The 22,759-nt window shown below is 32.1% G+C and overlaps 1 protein-coding gene across 1 annotated transcript in view; it reads right to left on the bottom strand.

Moving 5' to 3' along the window:
- Positions 1–8,551: 8,551 nt before the first annotated feature.
- LOC143045538 (xylosyltransferase 1-like) overlaps positions 8,552–22,759 on the bottom strand; it is a 23,328-nt gene continuing 9,120 nt past the window's right edge. Inside the window, exons 8-11 of the mRNA XM_076218118.1 lie at positions 20,252–20,465; positions 18,904–19,080; positions 14,520–14,957; positions 8,552–14,132 (exon numbers count right to left, since the gene is read on the bottom strand). Of these exons, the coding sequence (XP_076074233.1) occupies positions 13,470–14,132; positions 14,520–14,957; positions 18,904–19,080; positions 20,252–20,465 (1,492 nt within the window). The 3' untranslated portion in view covers positions 8,552–13,469. The remainder of the gene's footprint in view (positions 14,133–14,519; positions 14,958–18,903; positions 19,081–20,251; positions 20,466–22,759) is intronic.

Below are 22,759 nucleotides of genomic sequence, written 5' to 3'. Positions count from 1 at the left end.
TTCAAAATGACTGATATCGATTTTTTTGCAATTAAGGACACTAATAAAAGAAAATACGGCCTAAATGTGACAGCAACATACCAAAACACTGGTTGAAAGATAGACATAGTCCAAAGGTCTTATATCTTACTTCAATGAATATTACACTCTCGGAAGTGCATGAAGCTTCAAACAAATGATGAGTCTATACTCATGTTGTGAATAAATATACAGAACGACTGGTCAAAGATCTGGCATATACACAAAAATCGGCATTATAAAATACAGCAAGGTTTCTAAAATCCACCAAAATGAGTTATAACAGAAAGCTCTTGTATGAAATTTTAAAATAACGTACCTTTTTCATTTTCTTCTACAATATTCACCTGTAGTTTATTTCTTATAAAGCTGATCTTCAACCCATCTTGTAATATCTTATCAGACAAAAAGGATTGCGGAGCCGGATTCTTCAGAACCAGAGCCTTTGTAATATTAGGCTTTATTGGATGTTGAACTTTCAGAGCATCGACAGCTCTTTTTAATACTGCATCCTGTGGCGCTCTTTTCATTACTACATCCTGTGGCTTCCATATTAGTTTGTCTTTAAGTAACGGTACTCTCAAAGACTGCTGACTTCCAAGTTTTGTATTCTTATCATAAACATATACAATATATGCAACTAGAACTGCTCCAAACACAAATAACACTACTTTATCTACAAGTTTCATATTCACAAAATTAAGGGAAATTTTTCTGGATTAAGTTGTGAAATAAAATAGAATTTCTGCAACATATGGTGGGGATTTATGGAGAATACATAGCATTACAACATAATTCATTAAGAATAAGTACACTCTAATGTCGCATGCTTCATGTGTTCATGTAAGTTTCAGTCTATACAAAATACGATCAATCAAATATACATTTCATGTAAATGAAACCTGCACTGAGTATTCTCAAGGATTTGAACGGTAAACATCCTTGGAATTCTAAATCATAAATCTATAAAGGAACAGGACTTCCAATTGGAAAACATATTCAACACAACACGTATAAGAATAAGGAGAAGGGATATGATTTCGAGTGAGACCACTGTTTACTGAGTGTCCAAAATGCATAGATGCATGAAATCGGATAAAAGTCAATAGGAAATAAATAATCGATTTAAAAAAATGTATTTATGAACATATGGGATGCTTGTTCTTATCTGTTTTATGAGATTTTATAATCTTTCATAGTTTATATCAAAGACGTTTATACTAACTATCTACATATATTATATTGGCAGACATCGTCAGAGGCGGATTTAAGGGGGGGGCAAGGGGCCCGGGTCCCCCCTTTTTGGGAAAAAATTTGGTTGCTTATATAGGAAATCACTGAAGCGTGACTGGAGCGGGCCCCCACTTATGAAAATTTCTGGATCCGCCACTGCTCGTGGCATGCAAAGTTTATTCTAAAACATTTTCCGTATGCTATCTAAAAAGGCTAAAGTATGCCATCACTAACTTGATTTTAGATACCACTTTTACGGAGATTCGACCAATTTAAAATGGTACTATTATTTTTGTTGAAAAAGTTGACTTTTTATTGTAATTATAACGTTTATTTTTATAAACAAATTAGTTGATTCTCAAATTAAAGGGTGTAATGTGTACGAATCCATCATCTGCATCGGTCGACGGAAAATTTTCCATTTTACGTATATGGTCAAACGAATATTTCGTTGATAACAAAGGACAATCAAAACAAACCAGTATGTGTCAAATGAAGAACGAAGTTCATTACTGCAAACATATGCATACAGACCCAACAAAGAAATGTTTCTCTATGAAAAAAAGACCCATTAAAAATCATCACAAAGAGATGAAATATCAATTTAAAATTCAGATTGACACAATACGAAAAGAAAATTCTTATAATCCGCGCCACAAATCAAGTTTCTCCAATACCAACAAAAATTCTTAAATCGATCATTCATCATTCATGTTCGCAGAAGAGGCTCCCAAGAATTTGAATGGCTAACCTCAGTGGTAAATTAAAAATATGCCATTTATACTTATTATATTGTGACTTTTATTGCAAGCAGCTATATAAAAAAGAAGATGTGGTATGATTGCCAATGAGACAACTATCCACAAAAGACCAAAATGACACAGACATTAACAACTATAGGTCACCGTACAGCCTTCAACAATGAGCAAAGCCCATACTCATAGTGAGCTATAAAAGGCCCCGATAAGATAATGTAAAACAATTCAAACGAGAAAACTAATGGCCTTATTTATGTAAAAAAAAAGCTATGTTTTCTCATTTGCAAATCTTGTATTGATGATCATTTGTGCTGTGTCCAGATCTTACTTAACCATAAAAGTTTTCGAAATAATTCCTTATTCAAACAACTTATGTAAAAACTCGACTTTCAATGGCAATTTCTCCAAAGTACGGCTTATTGATGATTTTGTACATGCTGACTTTTCTGTAAATCATATTTTATTGAACATTTTTACTGTTTACAGTTTATCTATCTATGGTTTCTTCAAAATGAGTATAAGACTTCACATGATAATTTTGGTTGTGTTGACTTATTTGTAGCACTTATTTTGCTGAACATTTTTTTTAATAAAACAATTTTTCTGTTTCATTTCTACATAAAATGGTTACTTTAGCGCTATAAGGTTCAATAACTCCTACAAATGGTCAATAGGTGATTTTATCTATACTGATTTATATATGTAGTCCATATTTTGCTGAACATTTATAATAGTGTAGGATTCTCTCTATTTAATTAAGTTTCGGTAACAAAAAATAACAAAAGAAGTAAAAATCATAATTCAAAGGCAGTAATTCATATTTGTGGTCAAAGGACGATTTATGTCCAGCTGACATATTTTTCAATCTACATGTTCTGGTAACTCTTGCTTGCAATATTTCTCATCATCTGTCATAATTTTACCATAAAACTCTAAATTTGCCTAAAAAATACACTAAAAAGGCAATAACTCTAGATTTGGTTGTCCGATATTTCTGAATATGAGATAGATTTTTATAATGCCAACTTAGTTATCATTGTGTTAGCTTTTGAAGTAAAAGACACAAACTGTCACATTTTTTGAAAGATTCTAAGGGCAATCATTACAAAGTGGGTTTTCTGAATATTATTTATATTTCGTGGGATGACCTGCTGATCCTTCACCAATTTCAGATTTACTCTAATTACTGCTTTAACGTTAAAGATCTATGCCAAAAACAGCAAAAACTGATAAAATGTTGATAAAGACAACTTTGTCTTTCAACTGGTGTCACATTGGTTCTTTAGGATGTTTAATAATAAATTGCAACTCACAACAGGAAAGGAATTAATCTGTAATATGAGGGCACCACAAGTCCCCGTATGAATACTTATTCATTCAGGATAATATATTTAACTTTCAAATTGACATAAACAAGTAGTTGTGATTTTGTTTTGTTTTAAGTATTCCCTGGCTCATAATTAACAATATGGGTATACAGAAAATTTGTATCCGACAGATCCAGAAGCTCTCACACTTAACAACTCTTCACTTCTTAGCTGCTGACCAGATATAAAGTCATTTTAACTGAAAGTTGCTGATTGAGAGATTTTTTTAAAACTTCAATATATTGAAAAACTAAAAGTATAGGCAGGTAGAAATAGGAGTAAGAAAAGAGCTCACAAGTTTTAAGTCATCGTTGTTAAGCCACTGACCCAATGTCATTCTGTTGAACAGGTTGTAAGTCATCATTGTTAAGCCACTGACCCAATGTCATTCTGTTGAACAAGTTGTAAGTCATCATTGTTAAGCCACTGACCCAATGTCATTCTGTTGAACAGGTTGTAAGTCATCATTGTTAAGCCACTGACCCAATGTCATTCTGTTGAACAGGTTGTAAGTCATCATTGTTAAGCCACTGACCCAATGTCATTCTGTTGAACAGGTTGTAAGTCATCATTGTTAAGCCACTGACCCAATGTCATTCTGTTGAACAGGTTGTAAGTCATCATTGTTTTTTTAAAACTTCAATATATTGAAAAACTAAAAGTATAGGCAGGTAGAAATAGGAGTAAGAAAAGAGCTCACAAGTTTTAAGTCATCGTTGTTAAGCCACTGACCCAATGTCATTCTGTTGAACAGGTTGTAAGTCATCATTGTTAAGCCACATGTAAGTCATCATTGTTAAGCCACTGACCCAATGTCATTCTGTTGAACAGGTTGTAAGTCATCATTGTTAAGCCACTGACCCAATGTCATTCTGTTGAACAAGTTGTAAGTCATCGTTGTTAAGCCACTGACCCAATGTCATTCTGTTGAACAGGTTGTAAGTCATCATTGTTAAGCCACTGACCCAATGTCATTCTGTTGAACAGGTTGTAAGTCATCGTTGTTAAGCCACTGACCCAATGTCATTCTGTTGAACAGGTTGTAAGTCATCGTTGTTAAGCCACTGACCCAATGTCATTCTGTTGAACAGGTTGTAAGTCATCGTTGTTAAGCCACTGACCCAATGTCATTCTGTTGAACAGGTTGTAAGTCATCGTTGTAAAGCCACTGACCCAATGTCATTCTGTTGAACAGGTTGTAAGTCATCATTGTTAAGCCACTGACCCAATGTCATTCTGTTGAACAGGTTGTAAGTCATCATTGTTAAGCCACTGACCCAATGTCATTCTGTTGAACAGGTTGTAAGTCATCATTGTTAAGCCACTGACCCAATGTCATTCTGTTGAACAGGTTGTAAGTCATCATTGTTAAGCCACTGACCCAATGTCATTCTGTTGAACAGGTTGTAAGTCATCATTGTTAAGCCACTGACCCAATGTCATTCTGTTGAACAGGTTGTAAGTCATCATTGTTAAGCCACTGACCCAATGTCATTCTGTTGAACAGGTTGTAAGTCATCATTGTTAAGCCACTGACCCAATGTCATTCTGTTGAACAGGTTGTAAGTCATCATTGTTAAGCCACTGACCCAATGTCATTCTGTTGAACAAGTTGTAAGTCATCATTGTTAAGCCACTGACCCAATGTCATTCTGTTGAACAGGTTGTAAGTCATCATTGTTAAGCCACTGACCCAATGTCATTCTGTTGAACAAGTTGTAAGTCATCATTGTTAAGCCACTGACCCAATGTCATTCTGTTGAACAGGTTGTAAGTCATCGTTGTAAAGCCACTGACCCAATGTCATTCTGTTGAACAGGTTGTAAGTCATCATTGTTAAGCCACTGACCCAATGTCATTCTGTTGAACAGGTTGTAAGTCATCATTGTTAAGCCACTGACCCAATGTCATTCTGTTGAACAAGTTGTAAGTCATCATTGTTAAGCCACTGACCCAATGTCATTCTGTTGAACAGGTTGTAAGTCATCATTGTTAAGCCACTGACCCAATGTCATTCTGTTGAACAGGTTGTAAGTCATCATTGTTAAGCCACTGACCCAATGTCATTCTGTTGAACAGGTTGTAAGTCATCATTGTTAAGCCACTGACCCAATGTCATTCTGTTGAACAAGTTGTAAGTCATCATTGTTAAGCCACTGACCCAATGTCATTCTGTTGAACAGGTTTGTTGAGTTTGATGATTTGATGAACAAATGGACTGACCAACTGATTGCAAAACACATTCTGTTCCTTCAGTGGTGATATTTGCATACAGAGCTGATGGCTCTTATTTTAAGTCCAAAATTGAAAAGGAATGGTTACCACTACAGTAAGAAGTTGCTTTCAGATTTATCAAAAGCCTTCATAATTTTTATTAAATCAAACAATTTCTCCTTCATTAAATTATGAAGTTGTTACTTATATCCTATGCAGAACATATCAGTCAATGGGGATTAACTAACACATATACGAATGTAGCAAAGAGTTGAAATGGCCCTAATGAGAAACACAGATAAGAATGCACATTTGTAATTTTTACTTGATGAAGATATAAAACAAAATTTACAAAGTTTCTTATATGATTAAAAACAATGTGGGAATCTGTTGGTGTCCATTGGCAGTTTTAGTCAAGTCATTGTTGATAAGTGTTGATCTACAATTACTGGATGAAAATATTTACAAAGTTTTGTTATGTAAATAGGAAGCCCATTATTAGAAGGAACCTTCTGGTGTTTAGTGGCAGATTTTAGTTGAATCATTAGGCAGCAACCATTTGATTTTCTGGGGGGGGCTATGGTTTTTTTTTCTGTGCAAACTTTTTTTTTCGCCTTCGGCGAAGAACAATCTATTTTTTTAGCGACAAACCGAAGACAATTTTTTTCTTTCAATTTTAGCATTACATATAGTGGCAGCTGAGGGTGAAACAAACAATTTTTTTTACTCAGGGTCCAAAACAAATTATTTTTTTCACCAAAACCTGGAAACAAACTTTTTTTTCCAAAAAAAACCATAGCCCCCCCCAGAAAATCAAATGGTTGCTGCCTTAATTGTTGAAGTGTGTTGAGGTAATTCCTGGATGCAAATATATTAAAAAATAGACCAGGTTTCTTGTGTAAGCCAATAATAAGTGAAAACTTTCTGATATTCAGTTGCAACTTTTAGTTGAGTCATTGTTGAAGCGTGTTGAAGTAATTCCTGGATGCGAATATATTACAAAATAGGTAATGTTTCTTGTGTACGCCAATAATTATTTGATACCCTGTGATTTTAAGCCATTGTCCAATCCTGTTCACATAGGACCTTTTTCTCCAGTAGAAGTAGCCTAAGATATAAATGTACTGGAATTTGAATCTCAGTGCTGAGTATCTCTGTATAATATGAACATTGGATGAAATGTGAAGAAATTTGTAAAAAGTTTTATTCTTGAGAAGTTTAACATTAATAACATTTTAAAATTATTTGAACTAGATCAGTACCAATTTTTACAATTTAAAAAAAAAAAATGATTTTTCAACTTCTTAGTTTTTCACAGTTTTAATCCAAGCAAACAAAAAAATAGCACCTATCTGATTGCTAAGTCTTAGCGCTGATGGATTACACAAAGTAAAACAAATCAATAAAAAAAATTGGTACATTTGTACATGAAAAAATTAAAAGTGAACCCAAACATTAAACATTTGCTGTAGTAGTAAACAAGTTTGTCATAAGTAGAATTTAACAACATCATGGAAGAACAACTTATATATAAACAATTCAAAATATTTGTGTATACATTAATAGTAAAAAATTCGTAAGGGTTCCACGGAACCCGGTGTCTCGCCTACTTTTTCTGTTAATCGCAGACTCAACAAAAATGAGGAAAAACATCAATAAAAATTTCCCTCACGATACTGTCTTTTGATTGAAAGAAGCTTCCAAGTTTGAAAAAATCCAGGATAGTTTATGAATCTAATAAATGTTTCATAAACTTTAACTGCAGACTGTATGTAATGTTAACTGGAAGAAAAACTAAGTCCATTTATAAGTAAAATACGGAAAAAGTGAATTTTTTTTTTACAAAATTTACTTCTGAATAATATCTTATGATCAGAAATAAGCTTTTGTCTAAGTTTGGTAGAAATCCAGGATAGTTTAAGAACATTATAAAAATTTTAAAAACTTAAACCACAGAGTGAATGTTTTGTTTCTGGCAAAAAAACTAAGTCCATATATAAGTAAAATACGGAAAAGTGGAAATTTATTTTTACAAAATTTTCTTCTTGATACTATCTTATGATCATAAACAAGCTTCTGTCCAAGTTTGGTACAAATCAAGGATAGTTTATGAAAGTTAATAAATTTTAAAAACTTTAACCACAGAGTGAATGTAATGTTTCCTCGCAGAAAAACTAAGTCCATTTATAAGTAAAATACGGAAAAGTGGAAATTTATTTTCACAACATTTTCTTCTTGATACTATCTTATGATCATAAACAAGCTTCTGTCCTAGTTTGGTACATATCAAGGATAGTTTATGAAAGTTATTAAAATTTTAAAAACTTTAACCACAGAGTGAATGTAATGTTTCCTCGCAGAAAAACTAAGTCCATTTATTAGAAAAATACGGAAAAAATGGAATTTTATTTTTACAAAATTTACTTCTGGATACTTTCTTATGATCATAAACAAGCTTCTGTCCAAGTTTGGTAGAAATTCAGTATAGTTTAAGAAAGTTATTAAAATTTCAAAAACTTTAACCACAGAGTGAATATTTGTGGACGCCGCCGACGACGACGACGACAACGGAATGTAGGATCGCTTAGTCTCGCTTTTTCGACTAAAGTCGAAGGCTCGACAAAAAGACCTTTCCAAAAACTAATATGTTATCAAAAGATTAAGTAATACAGCATAGTAAGTTGCATTGGTGTTAAATAACAATGTCTAATAATCTAATTTAAAATCTAATAATATAATCACAGCCATTATTTGGTGAATTACTAAAAATAATATTTTATCTAATTCTACATGACTTTTATCTATTTAAATCTGCTATTCATTTATCTAAATTAGAATTACTAATATCTTGTGATTTCCTTGTTCCAGTTCTTTTAGGGTAAAAATCAATAATAGCACGAAATTCATTGCCCTCATCCTAAGTTTGCAGTTGGTATTTGAAAAGAGTTACCATGCTTAATGTTTAAAATGACAATTTAATACTCTATCGTTCAAAAAAATTTTTTTGTCTTCTAAATGAAGGCAGTGATTATGTTTTCAAAACCATTAACACAAAGGGATATGTCTTGCCTGCATTTGAGGGCATACATGTGATTCTTTCCGGCAGGAGTCAAAATCTCCCGCTTTACAGAGGGTACAATTCAAAGTCGAAATAAAATTACAGTTATCTAAACTTGTGAGCTATGCAAAACTTTAAAAGTCATTAAACAATGACTGAAAGGACAGGGCCATATGAAGGACATTGAAATGAGATACATGCTAATACTTAATATACGAATGAATTAAAAAATGTCACTGAGTTACCATTAGTACTAACTGTCAACTTACCTTACCACAAACTTAAACATGTAAACTACTGTGGATCTGTGGGAAATCCTCTTTTGGGGAGTTCATGGTTATAAGTTAACCAAGAATTTAAACTGTTCAAGGAATCAAATTTTATGAAGACTGATTGCAAACTAAATCCAATATCCATAAGAATACAATTTTTACCTAAACCCCCAAAATTGATACCCATAAAAATAAATGAATCAAGTTCAACTGTAAACAGAAGTTTCAAAGCCATTGGCCATAATTGAGCGAACGGGCAAAAATCTCCAAGGAAAAGAGAGGTGCCAATGCTATTAGAACTCCATACCAAATCTTATTGTCTTTGACTTAATGAACTTTTAAGTGCTTCTTGCTAAACAAGCCAAACCACAAACGTTTTTTTATACAAGAGCCTCAGGAAACAGTGTGCAAAATCCTGCACCTGGGAAAAGGCAGTACAAGCATTGAATTAAAATACAAATTTCAAATAAAACATACATACACCATCACATTTAAAGCTTAATAGTCAAAACACATATAAATATTTAAAGTACAATACTCTAAACAAAACAAGTTTCTATCACAAGTTCAAAACAACTGACTACTTTCTGTAATATTCATGGCACAAGTCATGTTAATTACACTTATATGTACTAACAGTGTCAATTTTAAGAAGTGTGACTTTTAAAGAACAAATGATTTCATGTATATAGTGCTTACAATGAGTCTTTATTACTAAGATGGAACAATATGATTCCAGAGCCTGCCATCATTTGTAACATCAAGGTAGATATTCAAAATAACATCTTTATACAATTGTTAAAAGATTTAGAAGTAAACATGTATCCTCTTACTATTTGTGAGTGTACCTGTCAGACAGTCACATTCTTAGTTTCAGAATGTTTATGGTGTGAATGGAAGTACAGATTTATTGAAGGACATGACAATTACAGGATCTTCATAATATCAAACTTTGCAAGTATAAATGTGGATTAAATAACAATTAATGCATGTGTTCATCAATAAATATTAAAGCAATATTATGAAGTAATGAATTAAGATTTAGTTTAGAGATGCTTATATGATAAAATTCCAATTAGGAATTGTCTATCAAGATTTTTTTGTCATAACTTTCTCCCAAATATTGTAAACAAACTGTTTGTACAACAAAATTGTATAACAATCTTTATCACAAAGTATATTCAGACAAAAGAGAAAGATTTAAAGGAGAATGGTAACTTGTTTTACATTATAATCAATGACTGTTAAAGCTAGGCAAGTTTTTAGTTATTTAAGCATGGTCTATTAAACTGCTTGCACCAGCTGATAACTAATGCTAGCTGCAGAACAGTAGCTCTTTCTTTTACTGTGTTTGCTGACATAGAACTACAAATTACTCCTATGTTCATGATGTTTAAACGTTTGGAAATGCTACGATTCAGGTCACACCAATTTCCACAAATTGGATTGTTAACTCTTCCGGGACTTCCCCTCCCCCCTTGTGTGTTAATAAATGGCTGTCATTATTATGTTAACATCTCTGTTTCACTTTAAGATAATCTTTGCAGACAATATTAAAATTTGCTTTAATAATAATGAACCAGACAACAGTAATACAATCTAAAAAAAATAAAGACATCTTTGACTTTAAGATGATACATGCATAAATATATATATATAATTTCAGGAAAACATAATCTTAACTTTTGAAGCATGTACAAAATGTAACAGATCTAGCATGTAATAAGAAAAAATAAAATAAGCATACATGTTTGAAAACAAATATTACCATAGCACCATAAAAAGTAAATACTAAATGTAATGAACACAGTTGTATAATGTGAAGACCAGAATATACATATATCAATTATTCTAAATGTACAGTTGTAAAACAAATTGTACTCAATAAAAATAGGTTGTTTGCTAAAGTTAGATTGTCTTATTAATTAATTCCTCTTTTTATGTCTTTTGAATGCAAATTTTTACCCCAAACATGTATAATTTGAAAAAAAAGCATATATTGGGAAAAAAATATTCTTTTATAGAAATATATATATATATAGCCTTGAATAACATTTTGATATAATGGATATATACATGTACATTTTGTAAGTAAAATACTTTTTTAATAATAAAGTGAATTGTAATTCTTTATATTCAAATTTAACAGGGTTTCATAAACTTGATAACTTTGCCCTGTGGGAAAAACAATTGCATGGGATATGACAATATACCTTTTAATTAAATATGTCATGATGAACAAACTTTTCTGTTTTTCAATAATTTAAAAATTATTTGTGGTTTTTCTGTAACAGATTTAATTATGAAATTATGGTAATTAATATAAAAGTTATGAATTAAAAAAATTTACAGATGTATATGAATGATTTTGTAGGATTTAAGCAATACAAGACACATTTAGTTTAAAGCTTGAAAGTACTTTCAAAGTGATATGTAACTAGTTTCTTTTTCATTTACAATGTTTTCAAAATCTCATATTTACAATATTACAGGAAATATATTTTAACAATGGATTAAAATTAAGCTAAACTGTAAAACTGATGAATTTCACTAATTTTAAAAATCAAAAATATACATGCAATTTCAGTTTGTACCTAAAACATGTGAAACTGTTAATGCCTTTTTAGTGAAAGAAGCGCCTTTGCAAAATTTAGATGTGGCTCCTATTAGACTGGAAACTGGGAGGTATGAAAATTTGCTGCTGGAAGAGAGATGTTGTTTTAATTGTTTTAATACTGTCAAAGATGAATATCATGTTATTTTACATTGTCCTGTTTATAACAATCTTAGACAAGTTCTTTTCACTGAGTCTCTAAAAATTGATGAACATTTTAATAGTTTTACAGATTGTCAGAAAATGGTATTTTTATTTTCGAATCAAGATATTATAAGACTATGTGCCAAAACCTGTAATTTTATTCTTAAAAGATGTTGAGAAGTTTTATATTGTAAATAATAAGTGAATACTATTGTTGTATAATTTTACCATTCAAGTTTAATATTTATTATGTACATATACATATTGTTTTAGTTGATTATCGTCTCTCATAAATCTGAACTGATTGGCTTATGTATACAAAATGTATCTTTTATAAATGTATTGTGTAATTTTATGCACAAGGTGAGACGTAAATAAAATATTGAATTGAATTGAATTATGAAATAGATAATTAAAATATCAGAGACTTGATTAACCTATTTCACATATTTTAATGACAAATGAAATTAAGAAAGAAAATTAATTAAAATAAAAAATAAAACATAAAATTCTCCATCAATAAATAGTTTTAACAACATATATCACTTATTAAGGTTACAACTTGGTCAAGCAATTACAATTATTGGCACATGTATGATTCATTGTCTCATTCATTGAAATTAAATAACAGTAGGCTCTTAGAAGTCTGTATCGTTCTCTTTCACAAGAATGACCCAATGTGCATTAAATTATGCTCTCCACTAGCCAGCAAGGAATTTAATTACGAAATCTGTCCCACTTCTAAAGAAATAGGTTAAAACAGGTTTAGTTATTTCAGAGGACAAAAATCTCCAGTGTATTTTCCCATTTAGTCATATATAAAAATGATGTCATAGCAATTTCTGAATCTCTGGCTGTAACTTTTTTATCATGTATGTTGCTCATTATGCTACAATATCTTATTATACCTTAAGATAAAGAACCTATTATGCAAAAGAGAGAGGACTAAACTTGACAGTTTTCATATAACATATATACAACCAGGGTATGAAATTAGCATGGCCCACAGGCCAATGGTCCCTAAAATTTGGTGTGGGCTACTGAAATTTCTGCTTTTCTTGTATATTAAAGCTGTGGGCTACCATTGCCAAAGTCTTAAGTTCTATCTCTGTACGACAGATGCAAAGTGATGGCAATTTCAGTATTTCATGCTAAAGGAGTAGGGGCATTAAGGCCTGGTTTTGGCCCAAGAAAATAAAATGTTTGATAACTTTTTCAAATTGGCACATAATCTTTAGAAATGCATAGGGTCAAGAAAAATAAATGAAAAACATTAAGATTCTTATGTGATGACGTCACAATTACGTCATAATATGAACTGTTTTCACAAAAACGATGAAAATTCAGAATTTATGCAGTTTTCTATCTTTATTTCTGTTGTGAAAACATCGTGCGCAGCCAAGAAACAACAAAATAATTTAAATGAAGCTTTATTATTACTATTGACAAAATCTCACCAAATATAAAGCTGTTTCTTGGGTGCGCACATACTTTTCCAATCGAAAATTTACTTAAAATTTTGATGAAAAACAAGGAAAATCACAAAATTTTACAAAATATGCAAATTATGGCATGATTTGTTGCCATGGTAACTTCTCAATGTTCAAAATTATTTAGTTTTTCTGAATACCTTCTACCTGAGATACTTTTCAGTAATTTAAAAATATGAATGATAACTTTTAAATTTGCAGTATTTTTTGGGCCAAATAAGGGCCTTATTGCCCCTACTCCTGTGGTCCACAGCTATTAATTATAATAATGCATAGATTAAAAGACTAATTTTGATTAATGCTATCTTAAACGACCAGATTTAGAATCTATTCCATGGAGCTCTGATTTCGGATCTTCTGACCTTGAACTCCACAAAGTCTTCTCACAAATATCTAACTCTAAACAACCTATAGAACTTTCACCAGATATACATATATTTTGATATTCCCAGAATGCTTTGGTTAAATTGTCAACCCATTGGTCTAGCTGACCACCTGTTTTCCTACCATTAGAATCTGCATCCTTTTGTAACTGAACAGTCCTGTTTACCTGTAGGACTGTGTCAAAATCTTTAAAATCTTTATCAATATACAGACTACCTGGTCCATTATGAAATGAAAGTACTTGTTGAAATTTTACTGGCCTATGTTGGAATGTAGTTAATGGCACTACTAAAAATGATGTTTCTGCTACAACCTCCCATTTATGCATTAATTTCACTTTCCATACACCGGGTCTAAGTGGAACTTTTAAGTCAGGCTTAAGAGAACCTATATGATTGGTCCCTGGAATTTCAATGTCATATGATGCTGCTACAACATCTGTTGGGTCTATCCAGGCTACAGATACTGTGAAGTCTGAACCACTGGACCAACTGTGCTCTAATGTCAAATCACTATATGGACCTATCACTTGTCCAAAATTTCTAAATATATTTTCTTTCAGATCATATTCAGTGCCTATCTGTAAAAGGAATTAACGGTTATTATGCCATGTATAAATAAAAATTCTACTATCCACAGAAAAAAATAGCATATGGTTTCCAACCCTCTCAATTATTTTTTAGCGCTGGTCAAATTATTTTTCTAAGTATTTCTCTCTTGTCTTATCTCCCTTTACCAATATTTTTATCTTAAATAATAATTGTTGTGCTAATAAGAATTAAACTTTTGTTGTATTATAAAATTTAAGTTCAACATGCTACTTGTCTGAAAGATTGAATTAAAATTTTAGCTAATGTGAACTGCACAGGTGCTGAAATGTTAACACCAAAATCATTTTCTAAGTAAAAGTACAGCAGTTTGGTAAGAAAAATATTTGCTTCTACTTATTTTCAGAACAAAATATTACCTCTAAGCTAAGTAATCTACCAGCTGGTCCCTGGGGATCACTCACGATATAATGACGTCTTCTTGTAAAATGAGATTCTAATGTAACTATCTTCCCTGATTGTTCATGCTGAGCTTCATATAAGACTAAAGCCCCATTATAGTGATCCTCTACAAAGTAAGCATTGGATTCTAATGTTCGAACTGGTTTCAGGTGACAGGATGAAAGTTTCTGACTTTCTAAACTCTTTCTTTGAAATGAGCCATAAAAACTAAGAAGTGTATCTGTCTTGTTGCTTGTTTTATCTTTGAAATGGAATTCATTCTGCCAGTACTTTGTGTAGGATTTCATATCTTGTGGTCTGTCTTTAAACAAGTACAGATCTAAACTGTTGATTATGTCCTGATTGACAGCTGGTTCAAATTTCCTGGCAAAAAATCTGGGTCGCTGTTCAAAGACCTGGAAAGATAAAACTAGAGGCTCTAAAGAGCCTGTGTCGCTCACCTTGGTATATGTGAATATTAAACAAAGGAAGCAGATGGATTCATGACAAAATTGTGTTTAGGTGATGGTGATGTGTTTGTACATCTTACTTTACTGAACATTCTTGCTCCTTACAATTATCTCTATCTATTATGATCTTGGCCCAGTAGTTTCAGTGGAAAATGTTAGTAAAAATTTACAAATTTTATGAAAATTGTTAAAAATTGACTATAAAGGACAATAACTCCTTAGGGGGTCAACTGACCATTTTTGTCATGTTTGACTTATCTTTAGGTCTTACTTTGCTGTACATTATTGCTGTTTACAGTTTATCTCTATCTATAATAATATTCAAGATAATAACAAAAAACGTCAAAATTTTCTTAAAATTACCAATTATGGGGCAGCAACCCAACAACCGGTTGTCGGATCCATCTGAAAATTTCAGGGCAGATAGATCTTGACATGATAAACAATTTCACTCCGTCAGATTTGCTCTAAATGCTTTGATTTTTGAGTTATAAGCCAAAAACTGCATTTTACCCCTATGTCCTATATTTAGCCATGGCAGCCATCTTGGTTGGATGGCCGGGTCACCGGACACATTTTTTAAACTACATACCCCAAAGATGATTGTGGCCAAGTTTGGATTAATTTAGCCCAGTAGTTTCAGAGGAGAAGATTTTTGTAAAAGATCACTAAGATTTACGAAAAATGGTTAAAAATTGACTATAAAGGGCAATAACTCCTTAAGGGGTCAACTGACCATTTCGGTCATGTTGACTTATTTGTAAATCTAACTTTGCTGTACATTATTGCTGTTTACAGTTTATCTCTATCTATAATAATATTCAAGATAATAACCAAAAACAGCAAAATTTCCATAAAATTACCAATTCAGGGGCAGCAACCCATCAACGGGTTGTCCGATTCATCTGAAAATTTCTGGGCAGATAGATCTTGACCTGATAAACAATTTTACCCATGTCAGATTTGCTCTAAATGCTTTGATTTTTGAGTTATAAGCCAAAAACTGCATTTTACCCCTATGTCCTATATTTAGCCGTGGCAGCCATCTTGGTTGGATGGCCGGGTCACCGGACACATTTTTTGAACTACATACCCCAAAGATGATTGTGGCCAAGTTTGGATTAATTTAGCCCAGTAGTTTCAGAGGAGAAGATTTTTGTAAAAGATCACTAAGATTTACGAAAAATGGTTAAAAATTGACTATAAAGGGCAATAACTCCTTAAGGGGTCAACTGACCATTTCGGTCATGTTGACTTATTTGTAAATCTAACTTTGCTGAACATTATTGCTGTTTACAGTTTATCTCTATCTATAATAATATTCAAGATAATAACCAAAAACAGCAAAATTTCCATAAAATTACCAATTCAGGGGCAGCAACCCATCAACGGGTTGTCCGATTCATCTGAAAATTTCTGGGCAGATAGATCTTGACCTGATAAACAATTTTACCCCATGTCAGATTTGCTCTAAATGCTTTGATTTTTGAGTTATAAGCCAAAAACTGCATTTTACCCCTATGTCCTATATTTAGCCGTGGCAGCCATCTTGGTTGGATGGCCGGGTCACCGGACACATTTTTTGAACTACATACCCCAAAGATGATTGTGGCCAAGTTTGGATTAATTTAGCCCAGTAGTTTCAGAGGAGAAGATTTTTGTAAAAGATCACTAAGATTTACGAAAAATGGTTAAAAATTGACTATAAAGGGCAATAACTCCTTAAGGGGTCAACTGACCATTTCGGTCATGTTGACTTATTTGTAAATCTAACTTTGCTGAACATTATTGCTGTTTACAGTTTATCTCTATCTATAATAATATTCAAGATAATAACCAAAAACAGCAAAATTTCCATAAAATTACCAATTCAGGGGCAGCAACCCATCAACGGGTTGTCCGATTCATCTGAAAATTTCTGGGCAGATAGATCTTGACCTGATAAACAATTTTACCCCATGTCAGATTTGCTCTAAATGCTTTGATTTTTGAGTTATAAGCCAAAAACTGCATTTTACCCCTATGTCCTATATTTAGCCGTGGCAGCCATCTTGGTTGGATGGCCGGGTCACCGGACACATTTTTTGAACTACATACCCCAAAGATGATTGTGGCCAAGTTTGGATTAATTTAGCCCAGTAGTTTCAGAGGAGAAGATTTTTGTAAAAGATTACTAAGATTTACGAAAAATGGTTAAAAATTGACTATAAAGGGCAATAACTCCTTAAGGGGTCAACTGACCATTTCGGTCATGTTGACTTATTTGTAAATCTTACTTTGCTGAACATTATTGCTGTTTACAGTTTATCTCTATCTATAATAATATTCAAGATAATAACCAAAAACAGCAAAATTTCCATAAAATTACCAATTCAGGGGCAGCAACCCATCTACGGGTTGTCCGATTCATCTGAAAATTTCTGGGCAGATAGATCTTGACCTGATAAACAATTATATACTGCAGCTGTCCTATTTGAGCAGTCAAATTACATTGACTGTATATTCATATGTGATATACAGTCACTGACCGTATATCACCTTGTTTATGACGTTGACAATGCGTTTCCGTAGAGTTTTATTTATGACGTCAATAAAACATACAGGTTCGCGGAAATTTTACGTCGTCCGCTTCAAATTAAAAAATGATGGTTTTTACCCTAAACACTTATAAGAGTTGCAGTATATAAAGAATAACCATACATTGTCTCGAAATATCAATCGGTTATTTGTACTCGGCTCGAAACAGGTAGAAATGCTCGGCACAGCCTCGCTTTCTACCTGTTTCTAAGCCTTGTACAAATAACATTGATATTTCGAGACAATGTATGGTTATTCTATATTTACCCCATGTCAGATTTGCTCTAAATGCTTTGGTTTTTGAGTTATAAGCCAAAAACTGCATTTTACCCCTATGTTCTATTTTTAGCCATGGCGGCCATCTTGGTTAGTTGGCGGGGTCACCGGACACATTTTTTAAACTAGATACCCCAATGATGATTGTGGCCAAGTTTGATTAAATTTGGCTTAGTAGTTTCAGAGGAGAAGATTTTTGTAAAAGTTAACGACGACGGACGCAGGACGACGACGGACGACGACGGACGCCGGACGCAAAGTGATGGGAAAAGCTCACTTGGCCCTTCGGGCCAGGTGAGCTAAAAATGGCTTTTTGTCCTTCAAGTTAAACCATTTTATTTATGTTTAAACTATCTAAAATGATAGCAACTAACAAGTGAGAAATAAATATCACCTTTTAAGTTATATTCCATTTTTTCAACCGCATTATATTAACAAATTCAAATTAAACATGTATTCTACAATCAAATTTGAAAGTTTGCCAGATCATCTTCTTACAACTGTGATTGATTGGTTAACTGATTTGTGTTTAAGGCCACATTCAACACTATTGTACAATTTCATGGCAGTCAGAGTTTACATAGGCTAAAGCAGAAATACCCTTAGGGAACCACCTCTGGTGGGAAAACTGAAGATCCTTATCCTATATGTTAGTTTTATTTTAAGCATTATCTTCACATTTCTGAAAGGTTTGCAGACCTATTTTCATTTTAGTGGCTCTAATTGAGGCTTAATTCATTGAAGTCAAAAATCAAATGTCTGATGGTGGATATGACTTCAGACACAGTCATACTGTGTTACACTTAAAAAGTTTGTCCATATGAGACTTACATTAAGCTTGGCTCTCAATTTACATTCATATCATAGATTAAATATCAAAATGACTAAAAACTAAATAATTTTTGTCAGCATTTGTTTCCACAAATCCACAAGTAAAATGTAATGTACATTTAAATCGTCACAATAAATTGCATGAAATACCTGCTTTTATTGGTTTACAGTTACTTCAGTAATAATATGCCAGCAAAGTTTTACCTACCATTAGTCTTTGTAAATCTGTAGACTTGAAATCATTTGGAGAACATCCACACCAGTCTACAATGTGTTTATTCTGACATTTACAACCTTTCTTTCTAATCCAGTTTGTTACATGTAGATTGTTGTCCATCCATTTATCACAGAAAATACTGTTCTGAAGAACTGTGTGAAAGAATGACTGAAAATAAAACATTCAGGAATGATAAACAAATCAAACAAAATATCCTATGACAGATTTCAAATAATGTATTTAATTGACAGATGTATGATTTAAATTTACAAGACAATATTTTTCTAAAACAATTATTTGTCAGTACATAAGTGATCACAAAAGCAGGAATTACCATTGCTTCCCCCCCTTTTTTTTTAAAAAGTGAATAATTTATAATAACTTGTGTGTGATTACATTAGTTATGACTGACTGAATTTTCATACAGAATTTTGATGGGAAAAAAGGAAGACTAAACATTACAAGTTGAATCATTTTGGCTTTTTTAAAATCAGGACTTGCAAATGCTTTATCAAATCGGTTGGGCCTATTCTCATAAAACATTAATCCATTCATGGGAGTTTGAAAAACACAAAAATCCAGTATTTTGATTGATTGAATTCTCAAGGCAGAGTAATTGATAATGGTACACTAAACTTTCATGCCCACAAGGCCTGATAGAAATTATTTTTACATTTTCCTGATTGAATAAACAAAAATGCTTAAAAATCTGATCTGAATATAAATGCTGTACATCACTGTCTTGGGCCACTTTATGCCCTCTTTTAACTGTGGATTCATTATTTTTCTTAATCCAATAAAATTGTTACCCATGAAGATAACTGAATCCACAGTAAAACAGATTGAGCATTATCCTCAAATAACAATTAAGGTGGTACCTAACACTACAGGCAGATAACTCTGTAAAGTCAGCTAAACGTTTTAATTAACTTGTGTTGTAAAAGGAATATTAAGCTTCTCAATGATCAAAATTGGTGGTTGTCAAATTGCTATATTACCATTTGACAAAATTTTATGAAAATTAAACGAGCCAAATTAATTTTAGTGAAAGTGTTGGGTACCACCTTAAGGCAAGTCATAGTTTTCTGTAATAGAACAAGCTGATGGTATCATCAGGAACCTTCCTGTGAAACTTTTTTTATTGGTTGTTCTTTAAAATTCTTTTATTGTCTTTATTTAATCTTGTTTCGGATTTTAGAGTGTGTCACACAGATTGTACATTGGTCTATTACTGGAGATTGTACTTCTTCTCTCAATATTTTGTAAAGTTGACTTTTTATATAATATTTCATTTTATTGATAAGATTATGATTCAGTGTTTTAAAGTGTATTGTCTTACCTCCGCAGGAAGTAATGTGTATTTATAGAATTCCTTGAGTCCATCTAATAAAGGATCCGAGGTAATTACATATTCACAGAACTTTCTGTGTAGTCCAACCCAATCACTTCCTCCATCAAAACGCAGCCCATTAGGAAGTTCCCTAGGCCCAAGTCTCCAAAGATGATTGTCACATTCATGAAAAATTTGGTCAAGTCCCTGCTTTTTCAAAAATCTGTAATTAAAAAAGTGTTGAGTCATTTTAATTTAGGGTACTGAGAAAATTTTAAAGATTAACAAAACCAAATGATTACTGGGGATTTGTAATTATTTGTTGGATACTAATTTTGATGTACTTTAAATTCAGTTTACAATGACAAAATCGCAATAATAAATGCATGCAATAATGTCTGAATTTACTGTATTTGATGGGTATATATGGAAACCCGATTTTAATTGTTCAAAAAGTGCACATTTTCTAAAGGCTTGTAAACAGACTTTGGCATATAAAAATAAAATATCCGTAAAAATACAAGATTCCTGAATCCACAAAATTGTTTTTTTTTTGAAAAATAAATAAATCAACTGTATACAATATTAATGGTGAAATAAGACAATAATTTCAAAGGTAATTTGGTGTTACCCTCCAAAGAAATGTTTTATTTTAGATATTCTGTGAACCTTTATGAGTCTGTTGTCAAATAAACAGCTGCGCCATGAGCGCATGATACGCCCTACGTCTTGTGTGGAAGTTTTAAGCAATAATCATAAATAGTTTCTGAGAAAGTTTAAAGCAATAACCATATATTGTTTTTGAGACATGGCGGGACATGTGAAACCCCCACCTTGTTTTTTTTTTTAACAAAAAACTAAATATCACTAAAATAAAATTTTGAATTAAAATCAAAAAGTATATAGATCTTTAGATTAAAATAACAAAGAAGTGTGTAAAGTTTTAAGCAATAATCATAAATTATTTTTGAGATACGGCGCGACATGTAAAATAAACAGCTGCGCCATGAGCGCATGATACGCCCGACGTCTTGTGTGGAAGTTTTATGCAATAATCATAAATAGTTTCTGAGGAAGTTTTAAGCAATAACCATTTATTGTTTTTGAGACATGGCGGGACATGTGAAACCCCAACCCCCCCCCCCCCCCCACCCTGTTTTTTTTTTACAAATATCACTAAAATAAAATTTTGAATCAAACCAAAAAGTATACAGATCTTTAAATTAGTATAACAAAGAAGTGTGTACAGTTTCAAGCAATAATCATAAATTGTTTTTGAGATACGACGCGACATGTAAAAAAAACCCTCCCCTTTTTTTACAAAATACTCAATAACTCAAAAATAACATTTTGAGTCATCACCAAAAAGTATACAGATCTTAAGATTAATATAACAAAGAAGTATGTAAAGTTTTAAGCAATAATCATAAATCGTTTTTGAGATACGGCACGACATGTAAAAAACCCCTCCCCTTTTTTACAAAATACTCAATAACTCAAAAATGAAATTTTGAATCATCACCAAAAAGTATACAGATCTTTAGATTAATATAACAAAGAAGTGTGTAAAGTTTTAAGCAATAATCATAAATCGTTTTTGAGATACGGTGCGACATGTAAAAAAACCCGCCCCCTTTTTTACAAAATACTCAAAAACTCAAAAATGAAATTTTGAATCATTACCAAAAAGTATACAGATATTAAGATTAATATAACTAAGAAGTGTGTAAAGTTTTAAGCAATAATCAAGAAACGTTTTTGAGATACGGTGCGACATGTGAAAAAAACACCCCTGTTTTAGTTACAAAGTGCCGTAACTCAAAAAGTTTAAATCTTATTTTCACCAAAAAGTAAACAGATCATTTGACCATCATAAGAAATAACTATATTAAGTTTCATGAAATTTGGATAAGTCGTTCTCAAGTTACGGTGCGACATGTTTACGCCGGACAGACGGACAGACGGACGGACGGACAGATGGACAGACGGACAGACGGACGGACGGACACCGGACATTTGTATACCATAATACGTCCCGTCAAATTTTGACGGGCATATAAAAAACCCTCCCCTGTATAACAAAATACTCAATAACTCAAAAATAAAATTTTGAGTCATCACCAAAAATTATACAGATCTTTAGATTAATATAAAAAAGACATGTGTAAAGTTTTAGGCAATAATCACAAAAAGTTTTTGAGATATGGCGCGACATGTAAAAAATCCCTCCCCCTTTTAAACAAAATACTCAATAACTCAAAAATTAAATTTTGAATCATCACCAAAAAAGTATACAGATATTAAGGTTAATATAACTAAAAAGTGTATAAAGTTTTAAGCCATAATCAAGAATCGTTTTTGAGATACGGTGCGACATGTGAAAAAAAAAACACACCCCTGTTTTAGTTACAAAGTGCTGTAACTCAAAAAGTTTAAATCTTATTTTCACCAAAAAGTATACAGATCATTTGACCATCATAAGAAACAACTATATTTAGTTTCATGAAATTTGGATAA

Source organism: Mytilus galloprovincialis, chromosome 9 (genome assembly GCF_965363235.1).
Source record: "Mytilus galloprovincialis chromosome 9, xbMytGall1.hap1.1, whole genome shotgun sequence".
NCBI lineage: Eukaryota > Metazoa > Mollusca > Bivalvia > Mytilida > Mytilidae > Mytilus > Mytilus galloprovincialis.
The sequence above is the reverse complement of the archived record's forward strand: the minus strand, read 5'-3'. Positions and strand labels throughout refer to the sequence as shown.